Source organism: Schistocerca gregaria, chromosome 2, assembly GCF_023897955.1.
Source record: "Schistocerca gregaria isolate iqSchGreg1 chromosome 2, iqSchGreg1.2, whole genome shotgun sequence".
Lineage (NCBI taxonomy): Eukaryota > Metazoa > Arthropoda > Insecta > Orthoptera > Acrididae > Schistocerca > Schistocerca gregaria.
In genome coordinates this window covers 1023961611-1023975530 of record NC_064921.1, presented here as the reverse complement: position 1 = coordinate 1023975530, position 13920 = coordinate 1023961611, and the positions used below count along the sequence as shown (strand labels likewise).

The following is a 13920-nucleotide window of genomic DNA, read 5'->3' as shown; positions in this document are numbered from 1 at the left end:
AGTTTTCACGTTCCACCAATCCCTATTCATCACTACCTGATATTACAGACACAAAGCTCCATGAAACAGGCACTCCTGAGCCATCTCTGCTCCGCTCCCTCCACGAGATACTGTTACGCAGCACCAACTACCAACACCAATCGCACAAATTGAAACTCTTCCCCTTCTACACGGGAAAACCTCAGTTCACTTGCACATTAGTTCCCCAATCATACTATAATCATCAGTGAAGACTTTACCATCTAATAATTAATTATTAAAACTGCAGTTCTGATAGTGGTGGGAGTTATGAGACATCCTGTGAAACTTTATGTAAAGCCTTTTCTGAAAATTACTTAGAACAGATAGTCAGGAACCCCACCCATGATGTGAATAAACTGGATCTAGTGGCAACAAACAGACCTAACCACTTTGAGGGTGTCCACATTGAAACTAGTGTCAGTGACCATGATGCGGTTGTGGCAACAATAATTAACAAAGAACAACTGAAACAAGCAAAAAAATACATATGTTCAGCACACCAGATAAAAAATCAGTAGTGTCATATCTCAATAAGGAACCTGATACTTTCAGCACAGAGCAAGAGCATGGACAGGAACTCTGGCTCACCTTTGAAAGAATAGTTGAGCATGCACTGAACAGATATATACCCAGTAGAACGATTCATAATGGGAGGCAACCTTCATGGTACACAGTCACTGTAAAGAAACTTCTAAAGAAACAGAAATTACAGCTCAATAGGTGTAGAACAGAGTGTAGAGTTATAGATAGAGAGATTCTGAATGAAACACAGCGGGATGTCAAGAGAGCAATGCATGATGCCTTCTATGATTGGCGTAATCTTCCCCAGAACCCGAAGAAATTTCGACTGTATGCAAACGCTGTTACTAATACCAAAGTTCGTGACCACTCCATAGTAAATGAGACAGGAACTGAAATTGAGGGTAGCAAAACAAAAGCTGAAACGCTTAACTCCATTTTCAAATGTTCCTTTGCAAAGAAAAACCCAGGCAAACTGTACCAATTTAATCCTCCTACCACTGAAAAGAAGAATGAAATAAGTATTAGAGTCAGTGGTGTTGAAAACAGCTGAAGTTGTTAAAATTGAACAAAGCTCCAGGGATCGATGGAATTCCTATAAGATTCTATACTGAATTTGCGGCTTAGTTAGCGCCTCATCTAATTATAATCTATCACAGATCCCTCTAACAATACCCAGTTCTTGGAAAGAGGCACAGGTCACACTGTCTTAGCATTTCTTCAAGTAACCACTCCTTTCTTTACTCCATTTTAGTTTTCTACATCTTTCATTTTCTAACCTATCTGTTTTTTGTCATCCCCTTCACACCTCTGTTACATACAATGCACTTGGCTTTTCACTCTTATTAATGCGTGCACAGTGTTTTAGCAGTAATCTCTGTCTTAAGAAACTTCCACATGGGAAAAATATATTAAAAACAAAGATTCCAAGACTTACCAAGCGGGAAAGCGCCGGTAGATAGGCACAATGAATAAAACACACAAACATACACACAGAATTTCGAGCTTTCGCAACCGGCGGCTACTTCGTTAGGAAAGAGGGAAGGAAAAGGAAAGATGAAAGGATGTGGGTTTTAAGGGAGAGGGTAAGGAGTCATTCCAATCCCGGGAGCGGAAAGACTTACCTTAGGGGGAAAGGATAGGCATATACTCGCGCGCACGCACACACACATATATCCATCCATCCATACATACATACATACATACATACATACACACATACACACACAGTTGTGTGTGTGTCTATAACACAGTATATGTGACAGCACAGGAGATTCTATTCACCTATTGGTGACAGAGGAACAACTGCAGCAACAATGACAGAAAAACATATTAGTGTAACCACTATTTTTTGGAACTATTACACAGATGCTTCTTCACAAGACATAAAGGAGCTAACAGAAAGTAGGATAAAGTAAAAAGGGGCGACATTTATGTTTTAAGACACTACTCTTTATTGACCCAAGCTAGGAGGAACTCACTTCCGCAAGAATTCTGTTGGCATAGATGGTATCTCTTCAAGATAACTGAAGGAGTGCTATAAGCCGATAAGCAAAATACTGTGCCACATATTCAATGAATCCATCCAGCACGGAATTGTTCCCGAGAGACTAAAGTATGCTATTGTCCAACCACTCTTTAAAAGAGGCGATAAAGCCGATGTTACCAACTATCGGCCTATCTCCCCTTTAACAACCTTTTCTAAAGTTCATGAGAAATTGGTTCAGAAAAGACTTATTGAAAACCTCATGCATTATAAGGTATTAAACAGTAGCCAGTTCAGATTTCAATGGGGTTTATCAACAGACAAGCTATTTTTTCCTTCAGCCTCAAATCTTAAGAGTCATTTAATAATAAATTATCTCCTGTTGGTATCTTCTGTGACCTTTCTAAGGCCTTTGATAGTGTTAATCATGAAACCCTCTTAGCAAAGGCGGAATATTATGGTATAAGTGGCTCAGTTGGCTTATGGATTAAATCCTACCTAGATGGAAGATAGCAGAAGGTCATGTTCAATGACTCTGAGGGGTACTCTGTGTCATCTAGCTGGGGCTCTATTGGCTGTTCCTCAGAGCTCTGTACTTGGCCCCCTTCTCTTCCTCAAAGCAAAGACCTTCCCTTGCATACTAGCTTTAAAACTCACTTTACTCTTTTTGCTGATGACACCTCTATCCTCATCAACAAAACTCCCAACCTCAATCTTGAGGAATCGACCAATATCGTCTTTAGTGAAGTATGTAATTGGTTTGTAAATAATGGGTTATCACTCAATGTTAATAAGACCCTGTTTGTGCATTTCCAAATAAGGAAAGAAGTTGAGGATCAATTAAGTATTACACTGAATGGTAGTGAGGTACTACAAGTTGAGTCAACCAAGTTTCTGGGTGTACACATTGACAACAGTCTAAAATGGTCTGAACATATTTTGCACCTCCACAAAAAACTCAGTTCAGCAACATTCGCTGTTCATATTATTTCCACTCTATGTGTCCGAGACACCACAAAAACTGCTTATTTTAGTTATTTCCATGCATTATTGCTGTATGGTATAGTTTTCTGGGGTAATCAGCCACTATCCAAAAAAATATTCATTGCCCAAAAGAGAGTTATTAGGATAATGAGCGGAGTCCAGCCTAAACATTATTGTACAAACCTTTTCAGAAAATTAGGGATACTGACAACCGCATGCCAGTATATTTACTCCCTGTTATGTTTCATTGGTAACAATGGACAATCGTACAAAACCAATGATTCATACCATACCCACAATACCAGATGGAAGATGGACCTCCATTACGAATCAAAAAACCTTTCTATTGTACAAAAAGGAGTCCATTACCTGAGCTGCAAGGTGTTCAACGCTCTCCCACCATCACTGACATTACTTATCCACGAGCTTCCCAAATTTAAACAACAGCTCAAACAGTAATTATTAGATAATTCCTTCTATTTGGAACAAGAATATTTCAGTAGAGTTAACTGTATTTGATTTTTTCATTTACTAATTTGATGTGCTATTGTTCATTACGATACTCGCAATCACTGTTAATATTACTGTGTCTTTCATTTAGCTATCAAGATCTACCATATTTTTAATGCAATTTTTTCTATATCTATTAATGTGTATTTTGTCTTATACCAGATATCCTCTTGCAAGAGGTACGCTTATGTATTCCTTGTAATAATTCTGACACGTCCTACATCCGTGCGAATGACTCGCAGTACTGGATTTACGGGATATAAATAAATAAACAAATAAATAAAATACAGTATCTGCTTATCAACCATTTCTTACTTCCTACCTTTCTTTCTTCTACATGAAGTGGCAGATAAAAATTCTAAAATATTACATTATTTTTGCACAAGGTAAATTTTCAAAGAATTTTAGAGAACTTACCAGAAGCCCAAACATTGCAATATGAGGGTTTGCATTGTAGAGTTTCTTCTTAATTGCAGCTAGAGCATACTTTGGCCTGAAATATAAGTAGAGAAATTATAGCAAATTAAATGCATGGTCGTCATGAAATACATATGTGCAGGCTTGCATAGCACTTCCATTTCATGAGAAAGAAATGATAACCAGAAATTGGTGAAAAAAAAGGAGATAAAATATCCATTTTCCTTTCATAGACATCTTGCACACTAATTTTAATCCAGTCTGCCAAATATATCTTAAGTTTTAACACAATACTTATTTTGGATTTATCTGCAGTCTTAAGTGCAAACAGTTTATTACTTTACCATATTCAGTACTGCTCAGAGACAAAAAGGTAACATGCCATACTTATCCCTCGATTTATATCCATAGCATTTTAATACATAAAATATTATTAGTGATTGTATCCCTACATGAAACATGGATGGATTAACTTCAGCTAAGATGCTCAGTTACAGAAGAAGGCTGAAGATTAGATGGGTAGATCACATAACTAATGCGGAGGTACTGAATATAATTGGAGAGAAGAGAAAGTAGTGGCACAACTTGACTAGATGAAGGGATTGGTTGGTAGAGCACGTTCAGAGGCATCAAGGGCTCACCAATTTAGTACTAGAGGGCAGTGTGGAGGGTAAAAATCATAGAGGGAGACCAAGAGATGAATACACTAAGCAGATTCAGAAGGATGTAGCTTGCAGTAGGTACTGGGAGATGAAGAAGCTTGCACATGATAGAATAGCATGAAGAGCTGCATCAACAGGTGTGGGAAGTGGCAACAGGCATGAGGAACAGGCCAAGAAATTCTTCTGACCGCTTTGTTATTAATGTACAAAATAGGTTTGACCTGTTGCCTCAGTCAGAAACTGATGAGCCTCTCACAGAAGTAGATGTACACAGGGCTCAACAAGCTTTCAGCAGCAAATTGATTAAGAATGTAGGGAAGTCTGCAAAGAGAAAGAAAGTCTTGTTGCTAGGTAGTTCGCATGCTAGGGGTGTGGGCCAACTTCTGCAGGATGAATTAGGGTTGGATTACCAGGTCACAAGTTTTTTCAAACCTAGTGCTGAACTTGGGCAGGTTACAGAGGATTTAGGTTCACTATGTAAAGGTTTTACTAAGGAAGACACCGTGGTTATTGTGGGTGGGCCGGGCAACAGTATTGACAGAGATCCGGGGTACAGCATAGAGTGTGACCTGGCAAAGATTGCATCGGCATCGAATCATACCAGTGTTGGGTTTGTGTCGGTTCTGGAGCGCCACGACCGACCTCATTTGACCTCTTCTGTCAGGAGAGTTAATTTGGAGTTGGAACGGCTACTTGGATCTGGTGCGGGGTCACACATTGGTGTGGTTCGTGTTGATTCACTCTGTAGGTGGGACTATACTAGACATGGCCTACACCTCAACAGGAAAGGGAAGGGTAAACTGGCTGGGCTGATAGCAGGAAATTTAAAGGGGGGAGGAACTACATCTCATGGTGGAAACTCTTTTTTAGTGTAAGATCAGTGTCCAGTGGGAAACTCAGCCATGCAAGTACTAAAGATGTCAAAAAAGTTCAAGATAGTTGCAAAAGTAAAATGAAAAATGTTAGTATATTTCATCAAAATATTGGGGGATTGAACAATAAAATTGATGAGCTTCTGCTTTGTTTAGAAGATATAGAAACTGAGAATGTAATAGATGTACTATGCCTGTCTGAGCATCACATTGTCACTGATATGCAAAAGGTTAGCATCAATGGGTACAAATTAGCTGCACATGTAAGTAGAGATAATATGATGAGAGGAGGAGTTGCCATATATGTCAAAAGCTTCCACAGTGCAAAAAATTTAGAAACTAAAAAATTTTGTGTAGAGCAACATATGGAAGCATGTGCCACTGAACTTAAACTAAAGGATGGCACTTTCATAATTGTAACAGTGTATAGGTCCCCCTCAGGGAATTTCCAGCTATTTCTGGAAAACTTGGATGCTTTGTTGTGCTATCTGTCAGACAGGGGGAAGCAAATTATCATTTGTGGGGATTTCAATGTTGATTCCCTGAAAGAGTGTAATAGGAAGAATGACCTTTTAGTATTACTCAGTTCTTTCAATTTGAGCTCCGTCATTGATTTTCCTACTCGGATAACAAAGAACAGCAGTACATTGATAGATAACTTTCTTATAGACCAAGATAAGTTTAAGGACATAAATGCTTATCCTGTTGAGAATGGTCTTTCAGATCATAGTGCACAGCTTGTTACAGTACATGACATAGCTCCATGCAGTATAATAAATCAGACTTTCAAAGCAGTGCGTTCAATTAACAATATAAATATTGCGAACTTTAGGGAAAGCCTACAGCAGCTAGACTGGGATGAAGTGTATAAGGAACCCGATGCAAACTTGAAATATAACTTATTTCACAATACATTTTTAAGGGTATTTGAAAATTGTTTTCCCAAGAAAATAGTTAAACATAATTCCAAGAAAACATATAAAAAACCTTGGCTAACTAAAGGAATAAGAATATCTTGCAACCGCAAAAGAGAACTGTATCTAACAGCAAGATGGAGTACTGACCCCGAAATTGTTCAATATTATAAAAACTATTGTGCGGTACTAAGAAAAGTTATTAAAAAGTCCAGAAGCATGTGTATCATGTCTGAGATCAGTAACTCTGATAATAAAATTAAAGCAATTTGGAATATTATTGAAAGGTAAACAGGGCAACCAAGAGCACAGGAAGACTTTAGTGCAATAAAATTGAATGACAAGTGCACTAACAAACAATCAGAAATTGAAAATATTTTGAATAATCATTTTTTAAATGTTGTGGAGAAAATAGGATCTAGATCTTCACTAGAAGAGGCAAGGCTATTAATAGAAGAGGCCATACCTGCACAGTTTGAAACAGCTGTAATTCCACCAACCTCTCCCTCTGAAATCAGTAAAATAATAAACTCACTGAAAAGTAAAAGCTCTTACGGAATTGATGGCATTTCCAGCAAAGTACTTAAAGCTTGTTCCCCACAGATAAGTAGAATTCTCAGCCACGTATGTAATAGCTCTTTGGAGCAGGGTGTTTTCCCCGAGAGACTGAAATATGCCATTGTAAAACCATTGCATAAAAAGGGGGATATGTCGGATGTCAACAACTACCGCCCAATCTCTCTTCTGACAGCTCTATCAAAAATTTTTGAGAAAGTAATGTATTCAAGAGTAGCCTCCCATATTTGTAAAAATAAAGTACTAACAAAATGTCAGTTTGGTTTTCAGAAAGGCTTTTCAACAGAAAATGCTATATATGCTTTCACTGATCAAATATTAAATGCTCTGAATAACCGGACATCACCCATTGGTATTTTTTGTGATCTCTCAAAGGCCTTTGATTGTGTAAATCATGGAATTCTTTTAGATAAGCTAAATCATTATGGTTTGAGTGGGGCAGTGCACAAATGGTTTAATTCATACTTAACTGGAAGAATGCAGAAAGTTGAAATAAGTGGTTCGTGTAATGTTAAAACAGCTGATTCCTCAAACTGGGGTGCTATCAAGCACGGGGTCCCACAGGGTTCGGTCTTAGGTCCTTTACTGTTCTTGATATACATTAATGACTTACCATTCCACATTGATGAAGATGCAAAGTTAGTTCTTTTTGCTGATGATACAAGTATAGTAATAACATCCAAAAACCAAGAACTAAGTGATGTAATTGTAAATGATGTTTTTCACAAAATTATTAAGTGGTTCTCAGCAAACGGACTCTCTTTAAATTTTGATAAAACACAGTATATACAGTTCCGTACAGTAAATGGCAAAACTCCAGTAATAAATATAGAATTTGAACAGAAGTCTGTAGCTAAGGTAGAATTTTCAAAATTTTTAGGTGTGTCCATTGATGAGAGGTTAAACTGGAAGCAACACATTGATGGTCTGCTGAAACGTCTGAGTTGAGCTACGTATGCTATTAGGGTTATTGCAAATTTTGGTGATAAGAATCTCAGTAAATTAGCTTACTATGCCTACTTTCATTCACTGCTTTCGTATGGCATCATATTCTGGGGTAATTCATCGTTGAGTAGAAAAGTATTCATTGCACAAAAACGTGTAATCAGAATAATTGCTGGAACCCACCCACGGTCATCCTGCAGACATCTATTTAAGGATCTAGGGATCCTCACAGTAACCTCACAGTATATATATTCCCTTATGAAATTTGTTGATAATAATCCAACCCAATTCAAAAGTAATAGCAGTGTGCATACCTATAACACCAGGAGAAAGGATGATCTTCACTATGCAGGGTTAAATCTGACTTTGGCACAGAAAGGGGTAAATTATGCTGCCACAAAAGTCTTTGGGCACCTACCAAACAGCATCAAAAGCCTGACAGATAGCCAACTAACATTTAAAAATAAATTAAAAGAATTTCTAGATGACAACTCCTTCTACTCATTGGCTGAATTTTTAGATTAAAAAAAAAAAAAAAAAAAAAAAAAAAAAAAAAAAAAAAAAAAAAAACCCTTAATCATTAGTGTCATGCAATATTTTGTGTAATGTAATTTCTTGTACAGACATCTTTTATTAACCTGACACGTTCCACATCATTACGAAGTGTCGTATTCATGATCTATGGAACAAGTATTAATCTAATCTAATCTAATCAAACCAGTCTCTGGACTGAAGACGAGGGAAGTATTCCATGTGGGAAAATATATATACAAAAACAAGGATGCCGTGACTTACCAAATGAGAAAGCACTGGTAGATAGACACAATAAAAAACACACACAAATTTCAAGCTTTCGCAACCCAAGGTTGCTTCATCAGGAAAGAGGAAAGGAGAGGGAAAGACAGAAGGCATGTCAGTTGGTAAATCATGTGGGTACTTTCACACGTGGCTCTGCCTTTGATAGTGTACACCTTCCAGGTTACAGGACGGGATTAGGTGGTAGTGGGAGGGTGTATGGGACAGGTTTTACACCGGGGGTGGTTACAAGGGTAGGAGCCAGAGGGTAGGGAAGATGGTTTGGGGATTTCACAGGGATGAACCAAGAGGTTACGAAGGTTAGGTGGACGGCGGAAAGACACTCTTGGTGTACTGGGGAGGATTTCATGAAGGATGAATCTCATTTCTGGACAGGATTTGAGGAAGTCGTATCCCTGCTGGAGAGCCACATTCAAGGTCTGATCCAGTCCCGGGAAGTATCCTTTCACAAGTGGGGCACTTTTGGGGTTCTTCTGTGGGAGGTTCTGGGTTTGAGGGGATGATGAAATGGCTCTTGTTATTTGCTTCTGTACCAGGTCGGGATGGTAGTTGCGGGATGCGAAAGCTGTTTTCAGGTTATCGGTGTAATGGTTCAAGGATTCAGGACTGGAGCAGATTCGTTTGCCACGAAGACCTAGGCTGTAGGGAAGGGACCGTTTGATATGGAATGGGTGGCAGCTGTCATAATGGAGGTACTGTTGCTTGTTGGTGGGTTTGATGTGGACGGATGTGTGAAGCTGGCCATTGGACAGATGGAGGTCAACGTCAAAGAAAGTGGCATGGGATTTGGAGTAGGACCAGGTGAATCTGATGGAACCAAAGGAGTTGAGGTTGGAGAGGAAATTCTGGAGTTGTTCTTCACTGTGAGTCCAGATCACGAAGATGTCGTCAATAAATCTGTACCAAACTTTGGGTTGGCAGTCCTGGGTAACCAAGAAGGCTTCCTCTAAGCGACCCATAAATAGGTTGGCGTAAGACGGGGCCAGCCTGGTACCCATATTTGTTCTCTTTAATTGTTGGTATGTCTGGCCTTCAAAATTGAAGAGCTTGTGGGTTAAAATGAAACTGGCTAAGGTAATGAGGACAGTGGTTTTAGGTAGGGTTCATACCTATGACATCCCCAAACCACCTTCCCTACCCTCTGGGTCCTACTCATGTAACCACCCCCGGTGTAAAACCTGTCCCATACACCCTCCCACCACCACCTAATCCCGTCCTATAACCTGGAAGGTGTACACTATCAAAGGCAAAGCCACGGGTGGAAGCACCCACATGATTTACCAACTGACATGCCTGCACTGGGGAACTTGCCCTTCAATATATTCTCTCTTCCCGTTACCCACCAGGCCTCAACCTCCACTATTTTCAAGTTGCTGCCCCTCGTCGACTGACTTCTCTGCCCAACCACTTTGCATTTACATATGTCTGCCTGTGTGTGTGTGTGTGTGTGTGTGTGTGTGTGTGTGTGTGTACACCTGTGCTTTTCCCCCCCTAAGGTAAGTCTTTCCGCTCCCGGGATTGGAATGACTCCTTACCTTCTCCGTTAAAACCCACATCCTTTCGTCTCTCTCTCGCCTTCCCTCTTTTGTGATGAAGCTACCTTGGGTTGCAAAAGCTTGAAATTTGTGTGTTTTTTTTTTTATTGTGTCTATCTACCAGCTCTTTCTCGTTTGGTAAGTCACAGCATTTTTGTTTTTATATCTATTTTTCCCACGTGGAATGTCTCCCTATATTTTATTTTATTTATTTATTTTTTTTTTCTGTGTCCAAAAATGAATGATACTAGAGGCTGATGGCAGTGTGTTGGAATGTCCTTCTGTGTTACTGCTTTGATTAGCAATGTCCTTTCATTGGTTCATGTATATCTGTTTATTTCCACAACACTTCCATATGACTAACCACCTCCCTATGCTTTGTTAACACTCAATGCACTGTAATCTAAAAAAAAATCCCACCTCCGGTCCTGGACTTTAAAAAGTATGCCTTTTTCTCTTCTCCAGAACAATCTACTAGGTGGTTAAAAGCTTTGACAATCATCTTTCATCTATGCAGGATCTCATTTCATCATCACAACATGAGTACCAAAACTAAGTAATGTCCAGAATGAGATTTTCACTCTGCAGCGGAGTATGCGCTGATATGAAACTTCCTGGCAGATTAAAAGTGTGTGCCCGACCGAGACATGAACTCGGGAGCTTTGCCTTCTAAGTAATGTCTATTGCAGTGCGCAACAGCAGTAATTAACAACACGTTCTTCACTGCCGGCAATCATTTTGTGGCTACACAAAAGTTTTTTCTCCCACATGCTCTACTGCCCATAGTAACTGACACAATATTAACAACAAATAAGTTGAGCTCGTAAATACTTAGTAGCAAAAGTAAATTATCACATAAAGCTTTAAAATATGCTGAATAAGTTCCATAGTAAACAATCACAGACACTACAGAAGAGAATACTCCTGATTATAGAAACTTCAACACTCTATCTGTCTCGAGGAATAAAATCTACAGTCAATAATTTCAGAGAGTAACGAGTAATGAGGACACTCAAGAAAAGTTATATGAAGCATTAACACAAGAAACAGGGTACACAGATCTCACTGGACATGCAAGTACTGCCATGCAGTGGGCCCATTTTTGCCATCCTACGCCACTCTGACCGAATATACCAAATGTGTAGCAGCAACCTAAAAACTGTGTTGGAAAACTTGACCAAGATAGTATCAATTTCAAATATAAAATCCTGGTGGATCACGCTGTTGCCGTCAGAACTAGTAAGCAAAACTGTCTTGCTCCTGGATATTTGGAAAGAAGAAAGATAACTGTTTAGAGTCCTATCAACATTGAGGTCATTAGAGGCAGGTATATTTGGAGCTGGTGTGGTGAAACTAAGCACCTGATCCCACCTGTCTGCTTTGACCACGACACAATGGTGTGGTTTGTGATGTCACTATGGCAAGGCGTTTTTTGAGTTGGTTTGTGTTTGTAAAGGTCGTGTTGTATTTCTGGTACCGCGCACTACAAATTTGGAATATGCGCAAGATGGCATGGACGTCAAAGACCCCTACAGTTCTCTGCACCATCGCGCCGTAAGCTGTAGCGGCACGCACCTCCTGGCCCATGTTTAATGTGAGAACGCCACAGTGGAACACGTGCTCCCAGCAGTCAATAGCAGCTCCCCGATCATGTATTTAAGTGCCTGCCTCTCACTCAGCCAGTGAGTCTAATCGTTGCGTGCGTCTTGACACATTGCCTTGACAACAGACAGCGTGTTTACCGTTCTTTGTTTTCATTACTAGTGGACATCTTGGATTCGTTTGGTTGTCTCTGTCACCCAGTTGCTTCTTGCGTGTTGTCGTCATAAGGTCTCTCTCGATCGTCCATTGTTGTTTCATGTCCGTCCTTTCCTTTTGTTTGTTTGTTTGTTTGTTTGTTCGCAGGCCGCCCTCTGTTTGGGGTCCTGCCGTGCTATCTCAGCCACCCCGCAATCGTTCCGGTCACGGTTACAACATTTTTGGCGATGAGGTAAACGGTGGTAGTTGTCAGCATGGAGGCGAAGTTGGTCTGTCTTCTGGGGCAAAAGCAGCAGCTCATTCAGGAGCAGCAGCTCCAGTTACACATCTTACAACAGATGCTGCGGTTGCTAACGGACAAGGTCGATGCCCGAGACGCATTACCACAACAGCTTTTGAGTCTTCGGGTGTCCAGTGCCTTCCTGCGTCCGCCGTCGTTCCCACCCTTTAATGACGCAAAATAGGACGGGGAAACCTACTTATATCAGCTGAAACAACATTTCACGGCTTTTCACGTCACAGGCGACTCCTTGTAGCGGTCGTTGTTTTTGTCTTGGGCTTCCCCAGACATGTTCTCTCTTCTCTGCATGTTGGCACCATTGTCCGATCCTGTGGCTCTCTCTTTCCAGGAGATATGCCTTTCGCTGACAAACTATTATTCCCGACGCTACCACGTGGTCGACTCTTGGCTGCAGTTTCACCAGTACCATAAACAACCTGGTCAATCGTATTGTTCCTGGGTCACGGACTTGCAGGGTCTCAGCCATTGATGCAATTTTACATGCACCAATCAGCAATGTAAGGCTTTGTATGCAGACTCCCTGATCCGAAATGTGGTGCTTCAACTGGCTCCCGATCCTGAGGTCTGTACTGCGGCATTGAAACTCGATAACCCCTCCTTGGAAGAGATTCTCCGCATTCCAAAATCCTTTAAAATTGCTCAAGCGGCTAACAAACGTCTTATAGCGCGACTGCAGGTGGCAGTGATCGTGGCGTCATGGTGGGTTCCGCCCTCACGACGTCGACGTGGCCCAGCCGACAGAGGCCAGCACTGTCGTGACTCCTGTATGGCATTGGCGCCTCCCATCGCCCCTTGTCACCGTCCACGCGCAACGCTTCCATTTTGCCCACAGTGCTTTATTGCACATTCTCGAGCCGATTGTTTCCATCGCTGGAAAATGTGCATGCTGTATAACAACGAGGGCCACATCCGTTGGTTTCTCGTAGTCGCTCAACTCGCTCCAGTCCTGCCCTCCTGGGCCTAAAGATACAGTCCATGCTCTGCAATCAATCATCCCACAGGATGACCCATTAGCGCCGACGCTTTTCCTCACACTCTGCCTTTTCACTGAGGATGTCAGTTTTCAGGTCAACACAGGGGCCACCGTCTCCCTGATTAATATGGTGACACATACCTGGCTGGGCTCTCCTGAGTTGTCACCTTCCTCTCGCCGTTTGGTCGCCTATGGAGATGGTTCCATTCCCCTTTGTGGGCAGTTCGTCATCCAGGCGACGTAGAAGTGTGTTCCCCGTCTCCTTACGCTCTTTGTCATTGACCAGCTCCTTGCCCTCTTTGTCGTCGACCATATGTCGGTTCTGAATATTTTTGGCCTGGATACATTTCAACTGTTTGGCTTTTCAATTTCCGACGAAGTTAAGGTCATTTCCGCGTCTGTTCCTTGGACTTGGAAGATCTGTGCTCTACTTCTGCGCCATGGTTTGCAATGGATCTCTGATGTGCTTCCAGTTTTCAGGCGCACCTCACCCTATGGCGGATGCGCAGCTTCGCTTTTTATTGGCCTGGCCCCTTCTGGTGGCCTTATCGCAGGCAGTCAAGCAGGAACTTGATCAGCTCCAGGCCGCTGGCATTTTGGAGCCTGTGACTTACAGTGCCTGGGAGACACC

General features: G+C 41.1%; 1 protein-coding gene across 1 annotated transcript in view; it reads right to left on the bottom strand.

Annotated features, from left to right (window-relative positions):
• LOC126335534 (hepatocyte growth factor-regulated tyrosine kinase substrate) overlaps window positions 1-13920 on the bottom strand; it is a 108451-nt gene that overhangs the window by 83327 nt on the left and 11204 nt on the right. The window contains exon 3 of the mRNA XM_049998908.1: window positions 3938-4013. Within this exon, the coding sequence (XP_049854865.1) occupies window positions 3938-4013 (76 nt within the window). The remainder of the gene's footprint in view (window positions 1-3937; window positions 4014-13920) is intronic.